At 36.4% G+C, this 20393-nt stretch overlaps 1 protein-coding gene across 3 annotated transcripts in view; it reads right to left on the reverse strand.

The window, feature by feature from the left end:
* The window catches only part of GMPS (guanine monophosphate synthase), a 79848-nt gene that overhangs the window by 6107 nt on the left and 53348 nt on the right, over positions 1–20393 (reverse strand). For all 3 annotated transcript variants that reach the window (XM_045503175.1, XM_045503176.1, XM_045503177.1), the window contains exons 8-13: positions 19612–19763; positions 18960–19133; positions 16562–16667; positions 14311–14426; positions 12036–12161; positions 1236–1351 (exon numbers count right to left, since the gene is read on the reverse strand). In XM_045503175.1, coding sequence (XP_045359131.1) covers positions 1236–1351; positions 12036–12161; positions 14311–14426; positions 16562–16667; positions 18960–19133; positions 19612–19763 — 790 coding nt within the window. The remainder of the gene's footprint in view (positions 1–1235; positions 1352–12035; positions 12162–14310; positions 14427–16561; positions 16668–18959; positions 19134–19611; positions 19764–20393) is intronic.

Consider the following 20393-nt stretch of genomic DNA (forward strand, 5'->3'; position numbering starts at 1 on the left):
TGAAGTAAGTCAGAGAAGGACAGATATCATAGGTTTTCACTCATGTGGATCTTGAGAAACTTAACAGAAGACCATGGGGGAAAAGAAGGGGGAAAAAAATAGTTACAGAGAGGGAGGGAGGCAAACCATAAGAGACTCTTAAATACAGAGAACAAACTGAGGGTAGATGGGGGGTGGGGGAGAGAGAAAAAGGATGATGGGCACTGAGGAGGGTACTGGTTGGGATGAGCACTGGATATTGTATATATAAGCCAATTTGACAATGAAATATATTAAAAAAAATATTTTTGATTGTGAATTGCTTCATACTCATGCAGAAAACAAAAAAGTACCCAATGGTGAAACTGGAACATCAAATTAGCAATCTGGTACTAAACAAGTGATACTTCTTGAACTATAGATGGGACAATGCAATTGAGTATTACAAACAGATTATAAATCAGCTGTTGATACTCCCAACATAAGAAGTTAATGTGCAAATGAAAGGAAAACTAGACCTGAAAAAACCAAAATCAACATAAATTCTGCATGTATTTTAATGATTTCTGGCATATGCCCATTTCTTCCCTTTGATTTCCCTTGGGATTGTTATTAAATTAACAAAGTCTCTATTGAAAATTCTATAACCTGTATGTATTCCTTCTAGTAGAAGAAACCCTGGGAGAAATCCTGGAAGAAAACATATTATCATAAACCAAGAACTAATAAGATGATAATATGAAAGATACGTTTTCTTTTCAAGTTTATTTATTTTGAGAGAGAGCATTGAGTGCAAGTGGGGGGAGGGGGAGGGCAGAGAGACAGAGAGAGACACAGAGAGAGAGAGAGAGACAGAGAGAGAAAGAGAATCCCAAACAAGCTCCACACTGTCAGCACAGAGCCCGGTGCAGGCCTCAAACCCATGAACCATGAGCTCATGACCTGAACTGAAATCAAGAATCAGACAATCGACTGAGCCACCCAGGTGCCCCTGGAACACAGGTTTTAAAAGTGCCTTTAATATTTTATACTAAATAAAAAATCCTTCCTAGTTTTCCTTTAAACAACAATAAAAAGCTTTTTAATAAACCAGTGACTACACTGTGATGAAGGAAGAAAACACAAGCTATTATTAAGTATCTGTTCAATTGTTATCTATGTATATGTTGAGTCTTTTGGTCTCCCAACAGTGAGAAGATCTTAAAAAAAACACATCTTCCCATTTCACCTCACCCCCTGTCCCCTGCAGAACATACCTGTTAATGTTGTGACACATGCGAGGTATAAGTCTAGCCAGGAAAATAAGAGATTCCCAGTCAGGCTCATCTTTACTGGAGATTCCACACACGTAACTGTAGGAACGACAGTCACCCTGAAAATAAAAATACAATCAATAATTTTTAATGGTTTTATAGAAATCAAAACACGGATTGGAAAATATTTCATTCATGATAACACCATCAACAATCATTTTCTTTTTTTTAAACAAAAACATGCTTGAATAAATGCATATTTAAGTATTTCTCTAATGATATAAATAAATCCTAAATTAAAATCTCTTATTAAATTCTACCTAAACGAGCTCACACATAAAGAAAGTATCTTGGTAATTTTAGGGGCGCCCGGGTGGCTCAGTCAGTTGAGCGTCTTAGGGTCAGGTCATGAACTCAAAGCTCGTGAGTTCGAGCCCCATGTCGGTCTCTGTGATGACAGCTCAGAGCCTGGAGCCTGCTTTGGATTCTGTGTCTCCCTCTCTCTCTCTCTCTCTCTCTCTGCCCCTCCCCCACTCATTCTCAGTCTCGCTCTCTCTCTAAAATAAACATTAAAAAAAATTTTTTTTTAAAAAGAAAAGAAAGTATCTTGGTAATTTTAAAAATTCATTCAATGCATGGGAGCCTGGGTGGCTCAGTTGGTTGAGCATCTGACTCTTGATTTTGGCTCAGGTCACAATCTCAAGGTTCATGAGATAGAGTCCCATATCCTACTTCAGATTCTCTCTCCCTCTCTGCCTTGGCCTGCTTGCGCCCTCTCTCTCTCAAAATAAATATTTAAAAACATAATTATTCAACAACACATGCCAGAAGCTCACTGGGATTTCATTCTAAATATCTGCCAAACTGTATATAGCCGGCATACTTAATTTGGCAGACAGGATCTACCAATGTTTTACCTCAACATAACAAAGGCCACATATGAAAAACCCAAAGCTAACATCATCCTCAATGGTGAAAAACTAACAGCTTTTCCTATAAAAGCAGGAATAAGACACATATGTCCATTCTCGCCACTTTCATTCAACATAGTACTAGAAGTCCTAGCCATACGAATCAGAGAAGGGGAAAAAAAAAAAAAAGTTATCAATATTGGTAAAGAAGTTAAGCTGTCACTAGCTGACGACATGATGCCATACATAGAAAATCCTAAGGACTCCATCAAAAAACTACTAAAAGTAATAAATGAATTCAGTAAAGTTGCAGGATACAAAATTAATGCCCAGAAATCAGTAGCATTTCTATACACCATACATAAAGAGAAATTAAGAAAATAATACCACTTACAACTACACTAAAGAGAATTAAATTCCTAGGGATAAAGCTAAAGAGGTGAAAGGCCTAGCTCTGAAAACTATGAAATACTGATGAAAGAAACTGAAGATGACACAAACAGAAAGACAGGATTCCATGGTCATAGACTATTATTAGAATGTCTCTACTACACAGAACAATCTACACATTCAATGTAATTCTTATCAAAGTACCAACAGCATTTTTCACATAACTAGAACAAGTAATACTAGAATTTGTATGGAACCACAAAAGACCCTGGGTAACTAAAACAATCTTGAGAAAGAAGAACAAGGTCTTACAATTCCAGACTGGAAGATATACTATAAAGCTACAGTAATCAAAACAGTATGATACTCGCACAAAAACAGACACATAGATCAGAGGAAAAGAATAGAGAGGCCAGAAATAAACCCACATTTATATGATGAATTACTCTATGACAAAGGAGGTAAGAAGGAAAAGACAGTCTTTTCAATAAATGGCACCAGGAAAACTGGACATCTACATGTAAAAGAATAAAACTGAACCACTAACACCATGTGCAAAAATGAATTCAAAAAGGATTAAAGACCTAAATGTGAGACCTGAAAACCCTAGAAGAGAACACAGGCAGTAAAATCTCTGGTATTGGCCACAGCAACATTTTTCTAGATATATCCCCTCAGGCAAGGAAAACAAAAAGCAAAAATAAACTACTGGGACTACACTGAAATAAAAAGCTTTTGCAAATGAAGGAATCTGACAAACACAAAAGGCAACCCAGTGAATGGAAGAAAATATCTGAAAAATGATACATCCAATAAGGAGTGAACATCTAAAATATGTAAAGAACTCCTACAACTCAAAACTAAAAACACCAAACAATCCAATTAAAAAATGGGCAGAGGACCTCAACAGGTATTTTTTCAAATACCTACAGATGGCAATAGACACATGAAAAGATGCATCACTAATCAGGAGGGAAATGCACATCAAAAGCACAGTAAGATATCCCCTTATACCTGTAAGAATGGCTAGTATCAAAAAGAGTTAAGTGTTGGCAAAGATGTGGAGAAAAAGGAACCCTCATGCACTGTTGGTGGGAATGTAAATTGATAGAGTTATTGTGGAAAACAAATCCTCAAAAAATTAAAAATATAAATGCCATATGATGCAGTAATTCTACTAATGGGTATTTACCCAACAAAAATGCAAACATCAATTTGAAAAAATACACACCTCTATGTTTACTGCAGCATTATTTACAATAAACAAGGAAAAACCTTAAGCGTCCATCAATAGACAAATGGATAAGGAAAATGTGGTGTCTACACATACGTGTATACACACACACACACACACACACACACATATACACACAGAATATTACGCAGTCATAAAAAAAGTGAAATTTTGCCATTTGCAAAACATGGATAGACCTAGAAGATATTTGAGGGGGTGGGGGAGGAGAATAGACCTAGAGGTTATTATGCTAATTCAGTCTGACTGATAAAGACAAATACTGTATGATTTCCCTCCTATGTGGAATCTGAAAACCAGAGACGGCAGAATCAGACCCATGAATACAGGAACAAACTGATGATTGCCAGAGGGAAGGGTAGTGGGAGGATGGGCAAAATGGGTGAAGGGGGAGTGAGACACAAGATTCCCAGTTAGAAAATGAGCAAGTAACAGGAATAAAAGGCCCAACATAGGGAATATAGTCAATGACATTATAATAGGGATATATGGTGACTTGAGGTGAGCATTAGCATAGCATATGGAGAAGTTGAATCACTATGTTGTACACCTGAAAATAAAGGAACATTGTGTGTAAACTATATTAAAAAAATACTATGAAAAAATCTGCCCGTTTATTAGGTGGATAAAGCATTTCTAAGTCAGATAAAAATAATTTCTTAAACATTTATTATCAATTTCTTCAAAAATGAACTAAGAAAATCAATTTAAAAATAATGAATAAAACAGAGGCGCCTGGGTGGCTCAGTCGGTTGAGTGTCTGACTTCAGCTCGGGTCATGATCTTGTGGCTCGAGAGTTCGACCCTCACGTCAGGCTCTGTGCTAACAGCTCGGAGCCTGGAGCCTGCTTCAGATTCTGTGTCACTCTCTCTCTCTGCCTCTAAACAACTTGCATTGTCTCGGTCTCTCTCAAAAATAAACATTAAAAAAAATTTTTTTTAATAATTAAAAAATAATGAATAAAACATAATATTGATTCCCTTTTCCTTTGCCCTTTTTAATGCAAGTGATTTGCTTTTCATTTAAAATATTTTTTTAATTTTTATTTTAGAGAGAGGGAGAGAGCAAGCATGTGCACAGGAGCAGGGGAGAAGAGTAGAGGGGGTTGTGGGGGAAGAGAGAGGAGGGGGAGAGAGAAAGAATCTTAAGCAGGTTCCACACTCCACAGAGCCCAATGCAGGGCTCAATCTTACGACCCTGGGATCATGACACGAGCCAAAATCAAGAGTTGGACACTCAACTAACTGACTGAGCCACTCAGTTGAGCATCTGACTCTTGGTTTGAGCTCAGATAATGATCTCACGGTTCATGGGTTTGAGCCCCACCTCAGGCTCCATGTTGTCAGTGCAGAGGAGCCTGCTTGGGATTCTCTCTCTTCCTCTGCCCCTCCCCTACTCGCTTGTTCACACTCTCTTTCTCTTTCAAAATAAATAAACTTAAAAAAAATTTTTTTTTTAAATTAAGGGGTGCCTGGCTGGCTCAGTCAGAAGAGTGTGCAACTTTTGATCTCAGAGTTGTGAGTTTCAGCCCCATGTTGGGTGTAGATATTACTAAAATAAATAAATAAACAAAAACTTACAAAATTTTAAACTAAAATAAACAATTTAAAAAGATTCATTAGCTAACTACCTACTAGCCAGTATACTGAGATATGAGAATTGACTACATGAACGCTAATTTGATAGTATCTACCAAAGTTCAAAATGTACATGCCCTTTAATACAAGACATGATATTATAGAAGCACAAATAACTGCTTAAAAATTATGATTAATATTTGCTGAAATACCTATAGTAATGAAAAAGTGAAACAGTTTAAATGTCCACTGGTAAGGGAATGATTAAATTATGGTATGACCATACATGGAATACAAGGTAACAGTTAAGAATAATAATCTACTTGGGGCACCTGGATGGCTCAGTCAGTTGAGTGTCCAACTTTGGCTCAGGTCATGATCTCACAGTTCATGAGTTTAAGCCCCACATTGTACTCTCTACTGTCAGTGCAGAGACCGCTTTGGATCCTCTGTCCCCGCCCAGCCCCCTCTTCGCACCTTCCCTGCTCCCACTTTCTCAAAAATAAACATTTCTAAAATTTTTAGAAAAAATAATAATCTACTTGTAATGGCATGTAATAAGAAGCCCATGATGTCAAGTTAAAGGGAGAAAGGTGACAAACAATGTGCACCTATAATTCCCTTTTTCTTTTTTTTTTTTTTTTTTTTTAATTTTTTTTTTCCCAACGTTTATTTATTTTTGGGACAGAGAGAGACAGAGCATGAACGGGGGAGGGGCAGAGAGAGAGGGAGACACAGAATCGGAAACAGGCTCCAGGCTCTGAGCCGTCAGCCCAGAGCCCGACGCGGGGCTCGAACTCACGGACCGCGAGATCGTGACCTGGCTGAAGTCGGACGCTTAACCGACTGCGCCACCCAGGCGCCCCATCTTTTACTTTCTTTTTAAAGTAAAAGTAAAAGGGGAACTTTCTGAGGGGAGAAAAGATGAAAATATATATATATAAATAAATAAGTACCAAAAGCAACAAGAGATTAGAAAGGAGGCACCACCACCAGAAACTCCAACTCTACAAGCCTCATAATGGCAATAAATTCATATCTTTCAGTACTCACTCTAAATGTCAATGGACTCAATGCTCCAATCAAAAGACATAGGGTAACAGAATGGATAAGAAAACAAGACCCATCTATATGCTGTTTACAAGAGACCCACTTTACACCTAAAGACACCTACAGACTGAAAACAAGAGGATGGAGAACCATCTATCATGCTAATGGTCAACAAAAGAAAGCCGGAGTAGCCATACTTGTATCAGACAATCTAGACTTGAAAATAAAGACTGTATCAAGAGATGCAGAAGGGCATTATATCATAATCAAGGGGTCTATCCACCAAGAAGACCTAACAACTATAAACACTAATGCGCCAAATGTGGGACACCCAAATGTACAAATCAATTAATCACAAACATAAAGAAACTCATCAATAGTAATACCATAATACTAGGAGACTTCAACACCCTACTCACAGCAACGGACAGAACATCTAATCAAAAAATCAACAAGGAAACAATGGCTTTGAATGACACACTGGACCAGATGGACTTAACAGATTTATTCAGAACATTTCATCCTAAAGCAGCAGAATATACATTCTTCTCCAGTGCACGTGGAACATTCTCCAGAATAGACCATATACTGAGATCTCCAGAATAGACCATATACTGAGACACAAGTCAGCGCTAAGTAAGTACAAAAAGATCAGGATCATACCGTGCATATTTTCAGACCACAACGCTATGAAACTCAAAATCAACCACAAGAAAAAATTTGGAAAGGTAACAAATACTTGGAGACTGAAGAAAATCCTACTATAGAATGAATGGGCTAACCAAGCAGTTAAAGAAGAAATTAAAAAGTATATGGAAGTCAATGAAAATGATAGCACCACAACCCAAAATCTCTGGGATGCAGCAAAGGCTTCCTAAAGAAGGAAGACAGATCTCAAATACACAACCTAACCTGACGCCTTAAGGAGCTGGAAAAAGAACAGCAAATAAAACCCCAAACCAGAAGAAGACAGGAAATAATAAAGATTAGAGCAGACATTAATGCTATCGAAACCAAAAAAAACAGTAGAACAGATCAATAAAACCAGAAGCTGGTTCTCTGAAAGAATTAACAAAATTGATAAACAACTAGTCAGTTTGATCAAGAAGAAAAAGGAAAGGACCCAAATAAGTAAAATCAAGAATGAAAGAGGAGAGATCACAACCAACACAACAGAAATAAAAATAATAAGAGAATATTATGAGCAATTATATGCCAATAACATGGGCAATCTGGAAGAAATGGACAAATTCTTAGAAACATATACACTATCAAAACTGAAGCAGGAAGAAATAGAAAAATTGAACAGACCCATAACTGTAAGGAAATCGAATTAGTAAAAAAAAATCTGCCAAAAAACAAGAGTCCAGGGCCTGATGGCTTTCCAGGGGAATTCTACCCAACATTTAAGGAAGAGTTAACACCTATTCTCTTGAAGCTGTTCCAAAAAATAGAAATGGAAGGAAAACTTCCAAACTCTTTCTATGAAGCCAGCATTACCTTGATTCCAAAACCAGAGACCCCACTAAAAAGGAGAATGATAGACCAATTTCCCTGATGAACATGGATGCCAAATCCTCAACAAGGTATTAGCCAGCTGGACCCAACAGTACACTAAAAAAATTATTCACCACGACCGAGTGGGTTTATACCTGGGATGCAGGGCTGGTGCAATATACACAAAACAATTAACGTGATTCATCACATCACTAAAAGAAAGGACAAGAACCGTATGATCCTCTCAATAGATGCAGAGAAAGCATTTGACAAAATACAGCATCCTTTCTTGATAAAAACCCTCAAGAAAGTAGGGCTAGAAGGAGCATACCTCGAGATCATAAAAGCCATATACAAGCAACCCAATGCTAATATCATCCTCAATGGGGAAAAACTGAGAGCTTTCCCCCTAAGGTCAGGAACAAGACAGGAATGTCCACTCTCGCCACTGTTATTCAACATAGGATTGGAAGTCTTAGCCTCTGCAATCAGACAACACAAAGAAATAAAAGGCATCCAAATTGGCCAAGGAGGTCAAACTTTCACTCTTCACAGATGACATGACGCTCTATATGGAAAACCCAAAAGATGCCACCAAAAAACTGCTAGAACGGATTCATGAATTCAGCAAAGTTGCAGGATACAAAATCAACGCACAGAAATCGGTTGCATTCCTATACACCAACAATGAAGCGACAGAAAGAGAAATCATGGAATCCATCCCATTTATAATTGCACCAGAAACTATAAAATACCTAAGGATAAATCTAACCAAAGAGGTAAAAAATCTATACACTGAAAACTATAGAAAGCTTATGAAAGAAACTGAAGAAGACACAAAGAAATGGAAAAAGATTCCATGCTCCTGGATAGGAAGAACAAATATTGTTAAAATGTTGATACTACCCAAAGCAATCTATTCAATGCAATCCCTATCAAAGTAACACCAGCATTCTTCACAGAGCTAGAACAAATAATCCTGAAATTTGTATGGAACCAGAAAAGATCCCGAATAGCCAAAGTAATCTTGAAAAAGAAAACCAAAGCAGGAGGCATCACAATTCCAGACTTCAAGCTATACTACAAAGCTGTAATCATCAAGACAGTATGGTACTGGCACAAGAACACTCAGATCAATGGAACAGAATAGAGAACCCAGAAATGGACCCACAAACGTATGGGCAACTAATCTTTGACAAAGCAGGAAAGAATATCCAATGGAATAAAGACAGTCTCTTCAGCAAGTGGTGCTGGAAAAACTGGACAGCGACATGCAGAAGAATGAACCTGGACCACTTTCTTACACCAGACACAAAAAGAAACTCAAAATGGATGAAAGACCTCAATGTAAGACAGGAAGCCATCAAAATCCTCAAGGAGAAAGCAGGCAAAAGCCTCTTTGATCTTGCCCACGGCAATTTCTTACTCAACACGTCTCCGGAGACAAGGGAAACAAAAGCAAAAATGAACTACTGGGACCTCATCAAAATAAAAAGCTTCTGCAAAGCGAAGGAAACAATCAGAAAAACTAAAAGGCAACCAACCGACAGAATGGGAGAAGATATTTGCAAACGACATATCAGATAAAGGGTTAGTATCCAAAATCTACAAAGAACTTATCAAACTCAACACTCAAAAAACAATCCAGTGAAGAAATGGGCAAAAGACATGAATAGACACTTCTCCAAAGGAGACATCCAGATAGCCAACCAACACATGAAAAAACGCTCAACATCACTCATCATCAGGAAAATACAAATCAAAACCACAATGAGATACCACCTTACACCTGTCAGAATGGCTAACATTAACAAGTCAGGCAACAACAGATGTTGGCGAGGATGTAGAGAAAGAGGATCTCTTTTGCACTGCTGGTGGGAATGCAAGCTGGTGCAGCCACTCTGGAAAACAGTATGGAAGTTTCTCAAAAACCTAAAAATAGAACTATCCTACAACCCAACAATTGCACTACTAGGTATTTATCCAAGGGATACAGGTGTGCTGTTTCAAAGGAACACGTGCACCCCCATGTTTATAGCAGCACTATGAACAACAGCCAAAGTATGGAAAGAGCCCAAATGTCCCTCGATGGATGAATGGAAAAAGAAGATGTGGTATATATATACACAATGGAGTGTTACTCGGCAATCAAAAAGAATGAAATCTTGCCACTGGCAACTACGTGGATGGAACTGGAGGGTATTATGCTAAGTGAAGTTAGTCAGAGAAAGACAAAAATCATACGACTTCACTCATATGAGAACTGTAAGAGACAAAACAGATGAACATAAGGGAAGGGAAACAAAAATAATATAAAAACAGGAGGGGGACAAAACAAAAGAGACTCATAAATATGGAGAACAAACTGAGGGTTGCTGGAGGGGTTTTGGGAGGGGGAATGGGCTAAATGGGTAAGGGGCACTAAGGAATCTACTCCTGAAATTACTGCTTCACTATATACTAATTTGGGTGTAAATTTTAAAAAATAAAAAATAAAGTTAAATTATAAAAAATAAATAAATACATACATAAATACATAAATAAATGTTTCTGTAAGGATGCATACAAGGACATGCAACTAGAGAACAGGAGGAGGGAAAATTACTAATGTACTGCATTTTGACCTTTTTTGTTTTTTTACATGTATGGTTCATTTTGGTATTTAGAAAATAAACTTCATTGCTATACTAACCATGAATTATGATTTTTATCTAGCTTTCCAAGGGTCTCACCTTCAAAAGCATAAAAGACTAAAATAAAGATATCAAACAACAAAAGAAACCTTTATTTTGATGGAAAAAGTAGTGGAACTGGAATAAGCTTCATTTTTAAAAAAGAACTCATCTGGGGCGCCTGGGTGGCTCAGTCGGTTAAGCGGCCGACTTCGGCTCAGGTCATGATCTCGCGGTCCGTGAGTTCGAGTCCCACATCAGGCTCTGTGCTGACAGCTCAAAGCCTGGAGCCTGTTTCAGATTCTGTGTCTCCCTCTCTCTGACCCTCCCCCGGTCATGCTCTGTCTCTCCCTGTCTCAAAAAATAAATAAAACGTTAAAAAAAAAAAAAAAGAATTCATCCAACAAATTGCCTCAAACATCTATTCATCTAACATTATCTATAATACTTATCTAAAAACAGGAGTAGGGAACTAATTCAATTCACCTTCCTGCCTAGCAGGAGTTAATATACAGAGCTGAAAATTCTCTGTAAGAGATCTACTTGGACTGGAAAAACTTTTACAAATCAAATAACTTGTCTGTTTTTCTGGTTTTTTTTTAATAGTAGGGCAATAGCTGCCTGAATTATCAAAACAAATTTCAAAATGAATCTGTAGGGGCACCTGGTTAAATGTCCGACTTCAGCTCAGATCACGATCTCGCGGTTTGTGAATTCAGGACCCACATCGGGCTCTGTGCTGACAGTTGACAGCTGGCCCGAGTCAGGCTCTGTGCCAACAGTGTGGATGGAGACTGCTTGGAATTCTTGCTCTCTCCCTCTCTCTCTGCCTCTCCCCTGGCTTGCTCGCTCTCACATACATACATACATACATACATACATACATACATCATTAAAAAAAAGTGAAAACTATATTATCTTTCTACGCTTTTACAATTAGAAAGAACAATAAATATAAAAACGTTAGCGGTACATGATCAAAGCTAAGAGAGAACGTGTTGAAGAGGTGGAGAGCATTCGTTTAAGGAATACATAAGCTGAGAGCAAGACCTAAATAGTGTAAATGCTCATCTGGGAGCCTTCTTGCACTTAAAGACTTCTAAAGCCAAAGTACATTTCCACACCAAGAGGCATACAAGATGACATGACTTCCTGGTACCTGCCCTTCAAGGCAGAAGCAAGCAAGCCAACTCTATAGCAAATCACTGTTTGAATTTTAACTTTTGCTTAGAGATGGCAGATGTTCCAAAATGCAAAATCTCAGCCTGAATTTTTAGTTCCTATAACCTCATTTACTCTACAAACATTTTATAAAATACCACCTTTTTACATTTCTAAATCTGATATATATACTTTCATATTTCATTTTCCTAAGTCATTCCTATTTCAGTATCAATGGAAAGAACAAACTGCAGAAAGTTCTGTCACAGATCAGTGAATCCACACAACTCACCTGCACACCTACAGTTTTAATTGGCAGCAGGAAGGCATTCAATGAATGCAAACTTGTAATTTGCATCAGCTTCTCCTGATCCTCTTCTGATGTACAAGCTTTGACTCTTTGTAATAATGTATGTGGCTGAGAAAACCAAACAGATATTTCTTAAGGTTTCAAGAAATGAGGTATTCTTTTGGTATCTATTACTCTCTTATGTATCTACACTTACTGGTTTACAGCAATAGATCCTATTTGATATTTCTCTTTGACTTGTGTGTGCTACACAGTATATCAGAATTTCACTCCTAAGGGCCAGGGCTGTAAAATCTTAAGCATCAGGGTAAGAAATACAGCTTATATATTTTGAGGATTTAATCTTCATCATCAGCGAGGGCCACACCTCACGTGACTCAAACCTTTTCCTTATATTAAAACTCTTTACCATAGTTACTTTTGTCTAAAATTAATGTATCTCCACCCACTTCCTTTTTTTGGTGTATTTTCCTGGTATATATGCTCCTTCATTTTTTTACTTTCACTCCTTCTATCTCTAAGTAAACAGACTATAATTAGATTTTACTTCTCAATCTAGTTTGACAATCTATATCATAACTAGAGATATTAGTCCTTTTAATTAATTGTGGGTTAAAAACATGGTTGGATTTCATTCTACCATTTTATTTAGCAGTTTCTTTTTGTCCCAGTTTCTGGGTTTCTTTCTCCTTTCTTACATTTTTCTAAACTATTTCTCCCACCTCATTTAATCCCTTCTACTGGTCTCCCCACCCCCCCCCCCCCCACTGGTTTTGAAGTTAACTCCCATATTTTTATTCTTTTAGCAGTTCCCCTTAAGTGTTAGCATGGATACTTAACAGAAGAGAATCAATCTCTCTGTCCTCCTAGCAAACAATACAAGCATCTTTGAATGCTTTAATTCCAATCCCTTTGGCTTATATGCTATTTTACATGTATACTGTTATAATGTTTTTAAACAAATAGCAAAAATCAGAGATTATTTTTATTATACAGCCCGTGTTATTTCAGGTTGAGCAGCACTGCCTTTAGTTCCTTAAGTAATGATTGTTAATAGTAAATTCTGTTTATCTCAAAATGTCTTTATTTTGCCCTAGTTCTTACAAGACAGCTCATCTGTTCACTATTCACAATTATTCTCTCTTGGCACTTTGAAATCTTCTTGCTGTTACCATTACTTTCAGTGTAAGTCTTTCCTTTGAAGGGCAATCAATCTTTTCTCTGCAGCTGCTTTGTCTTTGGCAGACTGCTATTTTGCTAGATATGCCTACTTGGTATCAATTTTTCTTCCCATTATTCTAATTGAGATGTGTTATGTTTCCTGAATCTGAGGCATGGTGTCTTCCACCAGTGTGGAAGAATTCAAATACTTTTGTCTATTATCTCCTCTTGGACATATGTTAAAGTTGACCTTCTCATTCTATTTTAACCTCTTCTATCCGTATTTTCTCTTTGATACTCTAATTTCTGGACAATCTCTTAGCATCTACCTTGGAGTTCATTACTTCTTTCTTTAGCTGTTTTTAGTTTTAGTTGTTTTCATTCCTAGAACTTACTTTTTTTCAAAGCTGCCCAGTCATTTATCATATACCTTATTATTCTTTGCTTCTTTTAATTCTACATATTTTACACTATCTACGAACACCAGTATCTGAATAGTGTTTCAGAGTCTTGTTCTGACAGTTTTTTCCACTAGCTCTCATTCATGCTGCCTCACTTCTATACATATTTTGCAATTTTTAAAATTTTAAGTTCATATATATTGGAACTCTATATGCAGGAATCTTTTAAGGGCTGGTTGAAGACACTGCAAAGAGAATTTACACTGCTAAGCCTGACACCTGGATGCATGAGCAATCAAGCTTCACTTTAAACTGAAATTCTTGGCCTGCAGTTTTTCAGACCACACAGGTTACGAATTCAGGCATCGAATCTACAGAAGGACTGGGAGACTTATCTTCACTTTCGAGTTAAAACGTTTTTCCTTATTTTCTTATACTCAATATACAATATTTTTAAACACCCTTTCATATCTAGCATTTTTAAGGATTCAAGCTATCTAATCTGTTGTATGGCTGAAAAGTCTGCATTTGAAAGTCTCTAGAGAATATTTTCTTTAGAGTCACTTAACATGTTAAATTACTCTGAATTTCCAAAAAATGAAACTACTACTGCACGAATCCATCCAATTCCTTATACTGATTAGCTGTGTCTACTTAAAACACCTACAATATATAAACTCAATGCAAATTATTACCTTCTTAACACTTGCAGAAAAATCAGCTACTATTTTCAAAATATTGTTGGTTTCAGGAAAGTCCTTACAAATATAAGGTTCTTCAGCACATATTACTCTGATTGCCAAGCCAGGACCTAAAGAGAATAGTAACAATGGTATTTAATATAAATTTTATATTTATATTAAAATGTAATACAAAAGTATCAGTTTCTAATATAAAAATCCTTCCAAAAATTAAAATCCATTGACCATTGTTTCCAACTTTACTGAATTATAATTGACATAACTATAGTAAGTTTTTTGAAGTGTTTAATTTCAAATGTGACTATTATTTTCCCATCCAACTCATCATTTTTTAGAACGCTTTAGTTCTCTTTACATCTCCTTTACATCAAGGATTTTTATCTATTTTTGATAGTCCATGTATTGCCACAGTATTCTCCACTGAAAATTTTTTAAATCACAATATATGTGCCAATCTTTTTTAAACTTATTAAAAGAATTTTTAAACATACAAAAGTAAAGAGTACCATATAATGAACCACCTTATTATTCACCACCCAGATTCAACTACTAATCTAATTTTAGGAAGAAGAGTATGCTGTTTAAAAAAAAAAAAAAGTACAACAGACTGTTTAACTCCAAAAATGTGAACTGGCATTTCTCTTTCATCAAATACTTAAAAAGGGTAAAAACATAAGGTATGCATAGATCTAAGAAAAATGGATTCTGCTTCTATATTGTAAGAACAGAAAAGGCATCCCTTGAGATGCCTGATTATAGACAAAACCTTAGCCATGTTCCATTAATTCCTGTTTCATTCTTCATCTGTAGAATCAACAGCTTATTTAAGGTAAGTAGTATGCCTAATTTTTTTTTAAAGCAGCACAATATTTTCTACTAAAGAAATCTAACATAATAAAAAAAAAATCCAATATATAAAATAGATTTTTAAAAGTCAAGTGAATCTATATGGTGTCTGGGTGGCTCAGTTAGTTAAGCACCCAACTCTTCATCTCAGTTCATGATCTCCCAGTTCATGGGTTCGAATTCCGCATCAGGCTCTGTGCTATCAGCAAGGAGCCTGTTAGGGATTCTCTCTCTCCCTCTCTTTCTGCCACTTGCTTGTGTGTTTTCAAAAATAAATAAATTAAAAAAAGTCAAGTGAATCTAATGCAATGATGCCCAAGGACACAGGACCACTTGGCCTCCATTACATTCATACACAATCCTTTGCCAACACACAAGTTAGGAATTAAACATCCTGAATTCCTAGATTTGAAGTTTATAGACACAAACAACACTAATTACCAAATGAGTTATAACTCTGTAACACTGTTTATGGAACCAATATGGTATTTAAGAGTACAAACTGTGAGGTGAAGCCATCGGGGCTAGAATCCCAGCTTCATACCTAATCTGTGTTAACTTTTGGCAAACTGGGCTCTGCCCCTAAAATTTCCTCATCTATAAAAGAGAATAATGGTAGTTTCTATTGTGAGGATCAAATGAGACAGTATGTGTAAATTATTTAGCAGAATGCCTGGCACATACTAGTATTTCAGAAATGTTAACCTTTACTGTGTTTTTTTAATTTAATTAGGCCATTCTTGCAAATCATCACCTAATAACTATTACAAAGAGCCAGAAACTGAGGTACAAGACTTACCCAAGCTCAAGGACTTATAACAAAAACAGTTTAAGACTCTCAGTCCTAAATTTAAACCAATACCACCTCTAATTAGTTATTTTTCTATATGACAGCAGCACATGATTAAACAAAGTACTTTTTTTTTGTTGTTCATGAATTAGTTACATACAGCACTATGCAAAGAAGTAATTCATCCATTCAGACAATTTAACCATAGGATTTAGGATTTCAGAGAACCACATTTTAACCTGGTCTTCCATGGGATACATCATGGTATAGCAGAAATAACATATAAATCCCAGCTCTTGTGTGGCAATGTTATTAAAATATCTCTATGCCTTGTTTTTCTCATCTGATGGCAACATCATAGGCCAGACTCACTGGGCTGGTGTAATATATACACAAATACAATGGAAAATGATTACGTAAGAAAATGAAGTATATATAATAGATACTAAGAAGAATTTTATCCCCTACCCACCCTTTCCTTTCTCTAAAGTTACATATTCCGTGAGATAAAAAATTATTTCAAAATTGTCTGAATTGATTTTTCTTCAACATGAAGGTATAACGGCAAATTGAGCAATTCTTTTTTTTTTTTTTTTTTTTTTTCCTTACCTGGAAACGGATGCCTGGAAACTAACTCTTCTGGAAGTCCAAGTTCTCTGCCTAAAATTCTTACTTCATCTTTATGAAAATCTTTCAGAGGTTCTATTACTTTTCCCTACAGAGGCAGAAAGCCAATTAATACAAATTAGTAACAAAATGACATGGAAAATAAAGAGTGACAAATTACTGGCCTCTCCTATTGTCTTTTACCTTAGATTAAAATACCATTCTTTAAAATACCGTATTTTAAAGTATATCTCCTCCCATATGTTTATAAGAAATTAGACAAATATTTTACTGATCCTCATATTTCTCTTTGAAACACATTTTAAACATAAACCTTTCAAATATAAATAAATCAGAGCAGTCCTAACCACCATCTCTGATCTAGTTCTCATTAGAATACAAGACAATTAGAAAATACCATACTAGGGGCTTCTGGGTGGCTCCGTCGGTTAAGCATCCAACTTCGGCTCAGGTCATGATCCCATAGTTTTTGAGTTCGAGCCCCGCATCAGGCGCTGTGCTTGACAGCTCAGGGCCTGGGGCCTGCTTCAGATTCTGTGTCTCCCTCTCTTTCTGCCCCTCCCCTGCTCACGCTCTGTCTCTCTCTCTCTCAAAAATAAACAAACATTAAAAAAAAAAATTAATGGGCACCTGGGTGGCTCAGTTGGTTAGGCATCCAACTTCAGCTCAGGTCATGATCTCACGGTTTGTGAGATCGAACCCCACATCAAGCTCTGTGCTACTGACAGCCTGGAGCCTGGAGCCTGCTTCAGATTCTGTGTCTCCCTCTCTCTCTCTGCCTCTCCCCTGCTCATACTCTGTCTTTATCTTTCAAGAATAAATAAACATTAAAAAAACAATTTTAATTAAAAACAAAAATACCATGCTAGTGTTTCAAAATTAAAGCTCTCCAAATGATACTATCAAGTAAGTGAAAAGACAACCTAACCATACTTGATAAAGGATCTATAATTAGAATAAAGAACACTTACAATTCAATAATAAAAAGACAAACCAATTAAAAATGTGCAAAAGATCTGGGGGCACCTGTTAAGCATCTGACTCTTGATTTAAGCTCAGGTCATGATCTCACGGTTTGTGAGATGGAGCCCTACTTGGGATTCTCTCTCTGCCCCTCCCTTACTCATGTTCATGTGTGCACTCTCTTTCTGTCTCAAAAATAAATAAACTTTTGGGGTGGCTGTGTGACTCAATTAGTTAAACATCCAACTCTTAATTTCAGCTCAGGTCATGATCTCACAGTTCATAAGTCAAGCCCCACACAGGGCTCTGTGCTGTCAGCTTGGGATTCTCTCTCTGCCCCTTCCCTGGTCACTCTCTCTCAAAACGAATAAGTAAACTTTTAAAAAGTTTTAAAAATAAAAATAAATCAATAAGCTTTTTTATAAATGTGCAGAAGATCTGGATATTTCTCCTAAGAAGATACACAAATGGCTAATAAGCATGTAAAAGCATGATCATCATCATTAGTTATTAAGGAAATGCAAGTCAAAATCACAGATACCACTTCACATCCACTAAGATGCATAAAATAAAGACAGATAATAGCCATCGTAATGAGTGTGAATTACCAAAAAAAAAAAAAAAAAAAAAAAGTGGGGGGAGTAACAATTGTTGGTAAAGTGTGGACAAACAGCAACACTTGTGCATTGCTGGTTGACTAGAATATGGTTTAATTGCCATGGAAATATTAAGAAGTTCCTTTTAAAAATTAAAAAAAGAACTATAATGGGGCACCTAGCTGGCTCACTTAGTAGAGCATGCAACTCAATCTTAGGGTTAGAAGTTTAAGCTCCATGTTGGGCATGGAGATTACTTAAAAATAACACCTTTAAAAAAAAATAGAGCTACCATGATCCAGCCTTTCTTGTATATAGCCAAAAATACTGACAGCAGGGTCTCCAAGAGATATTTGCCAATTCATGTTCATAACAACACAATTCACAATAGGCAAAAGTGGAAGCAACCCAAATGTCCACTGACAGATAAATGAACAAAATGTGTACACGTACAAAAAAATATTATTTAGCCTTAAAAAGGAAGGCTATCCTGTCACATGCTACAACATGGATGAACCCTGAGGACCTAAGCTAAATGAAATAAGCCAGTCACAAAGACAAATACTATATGATTTCACTTATATGGAGTATCTAAAGTAGTAGAGTGGTGATTACCAGGTGTTGGGAAGAAGAAAAGGAGGGTAGCTGTTGTTCAGTGGGTATATAAAGTTTCAGTTTTACAAGATGAAAACGTTATGGAGCTCTGTCTCATAACAATGCAAATATACTTAACATTACTGAACTGTACAATTAAAAATGATTCAGGGAGGGATGAGCAAGAGGGAGAAAGGCTTTATGTTAAAGTTCTCACAAGCTTTTACCTCTTCTCTCAACTTTCTGATAAGTTCTGTGTCATTGTGATGGGTTTTGATGAGTTCAGCTTTGCCACTTGCAACAAGGGAAGCACTTTCAATTAAATCAGGCCGTAAAGTACCTTGGGCGAGGAAAACCTCCTCTGGTTTCAGGTTCATTTCTCCAATCACTTCATTGGCAATCTATAACCAAGAGGAGTAGAACAGCCTTTTAGGAGACAAATCTTTTAAAAAGATAGCAGTCTTTTTTATACTGTCAGCAAAATTTCTCAGAGTCCTTTTACAATCCTGACCAAGAGATAAAATCTGCACCAACTGCCAGAAGTAAATTAAGAACATATGCTTTAGAGATTCAAAAAGGTATGCAAACATTCAAAGCCTGAAAAGTAGCCTTTGAAATATCCAAAGAACTGAAGTCTAACATCAACTGAAAATATCTATTCTTAAATAGTTAAAACAATAGACTGGCAACATAAGTAAACATGGTTTTTAAAACATAAAATAGTTTCTACCAATCAGTATAATAGCAACATACACTAAAATTCTTAACCAAAAAAAAGAATTAAAATTAGGTAGTAAACTTGGTTATTTGATATAACAAGGAAACAAATAGTAAAATTCACATCAAAAATAGCATACAATGTGGATATCAAAAAGGTACCTTAACAAAAGTATCTCCAATAATTTTTCTTTTCTCTTCAGGACTTGTAGTCATATTTAACGTTTTGCTAATTCTTTTTCGTGGAGTTCTATCTTCATCTGATATTGGTAGAGTTGTTGTTCCATTGTAGAAGGAATGAGCAGCATTTATCACTGAAGGAGAGGGAGAAGCACATTTTAAAATAGAACGTTTTTAAAAACCATAAATAACAGGTCAAACCACGGAAAGAAAACCTAGATGGATCTTTTGATCACAACTTACCTTGCCTACATATTACAGAACTACCAACAAACCACGATTAACAGTGTCCAGACATAGGCACTCATTAAATTTTGTTCTTTTGAGAATCCTGTGGCATTTAATAATCCAAGGCCATGACATTATAAATTATGGTGGCTGCTTTCCCTGTATTCAATGCCCCACCAGAGCAATAAGGAAAAGCTAAAGGAAGAAGCATAGCCCCAAGGGAATTGAAAGCAGTGGTTCATATAGAAGGGTCAAAGTCCTCAGAATTGCACACTGAATTAACTAGTCTCTTGAAAAATTGATGTTTATCAACATATATGTAGCAATCTCTGGCTGTCCTTTTATTTTTATTTTATTTATTTTTATTTTTATTTTTTAATTAATTTTTTTTTAACGTTTATTTATTTTTGAGACACAGAGAGACAGAGCATGAACAGGGGAGGGGCAGAGAGAGAGGGAGACACAGAATCTGAAACAGGCTCCAGGCTCTGAGCTGTCAGCACAAAGCCCGACGCGGAGCTGAACTCACGGACCGT

Source organism: Leopardus geoffroyi, chromosome C2 (genome assembly GCF_018350155.1).
Source record: "Leopardus geoffroyi isolate Oge1 chromosome C2, O.geoffroyi_Oge1_pat1.0, whole genome shotgun sequence".
In the NCBI taxonomy this organism is placed as follows: Eukaryota; Metazoa; Chordata; class Mammalia; order Carnivora; family Felidae; genus Leopardus; species Leopardus geoffroyi.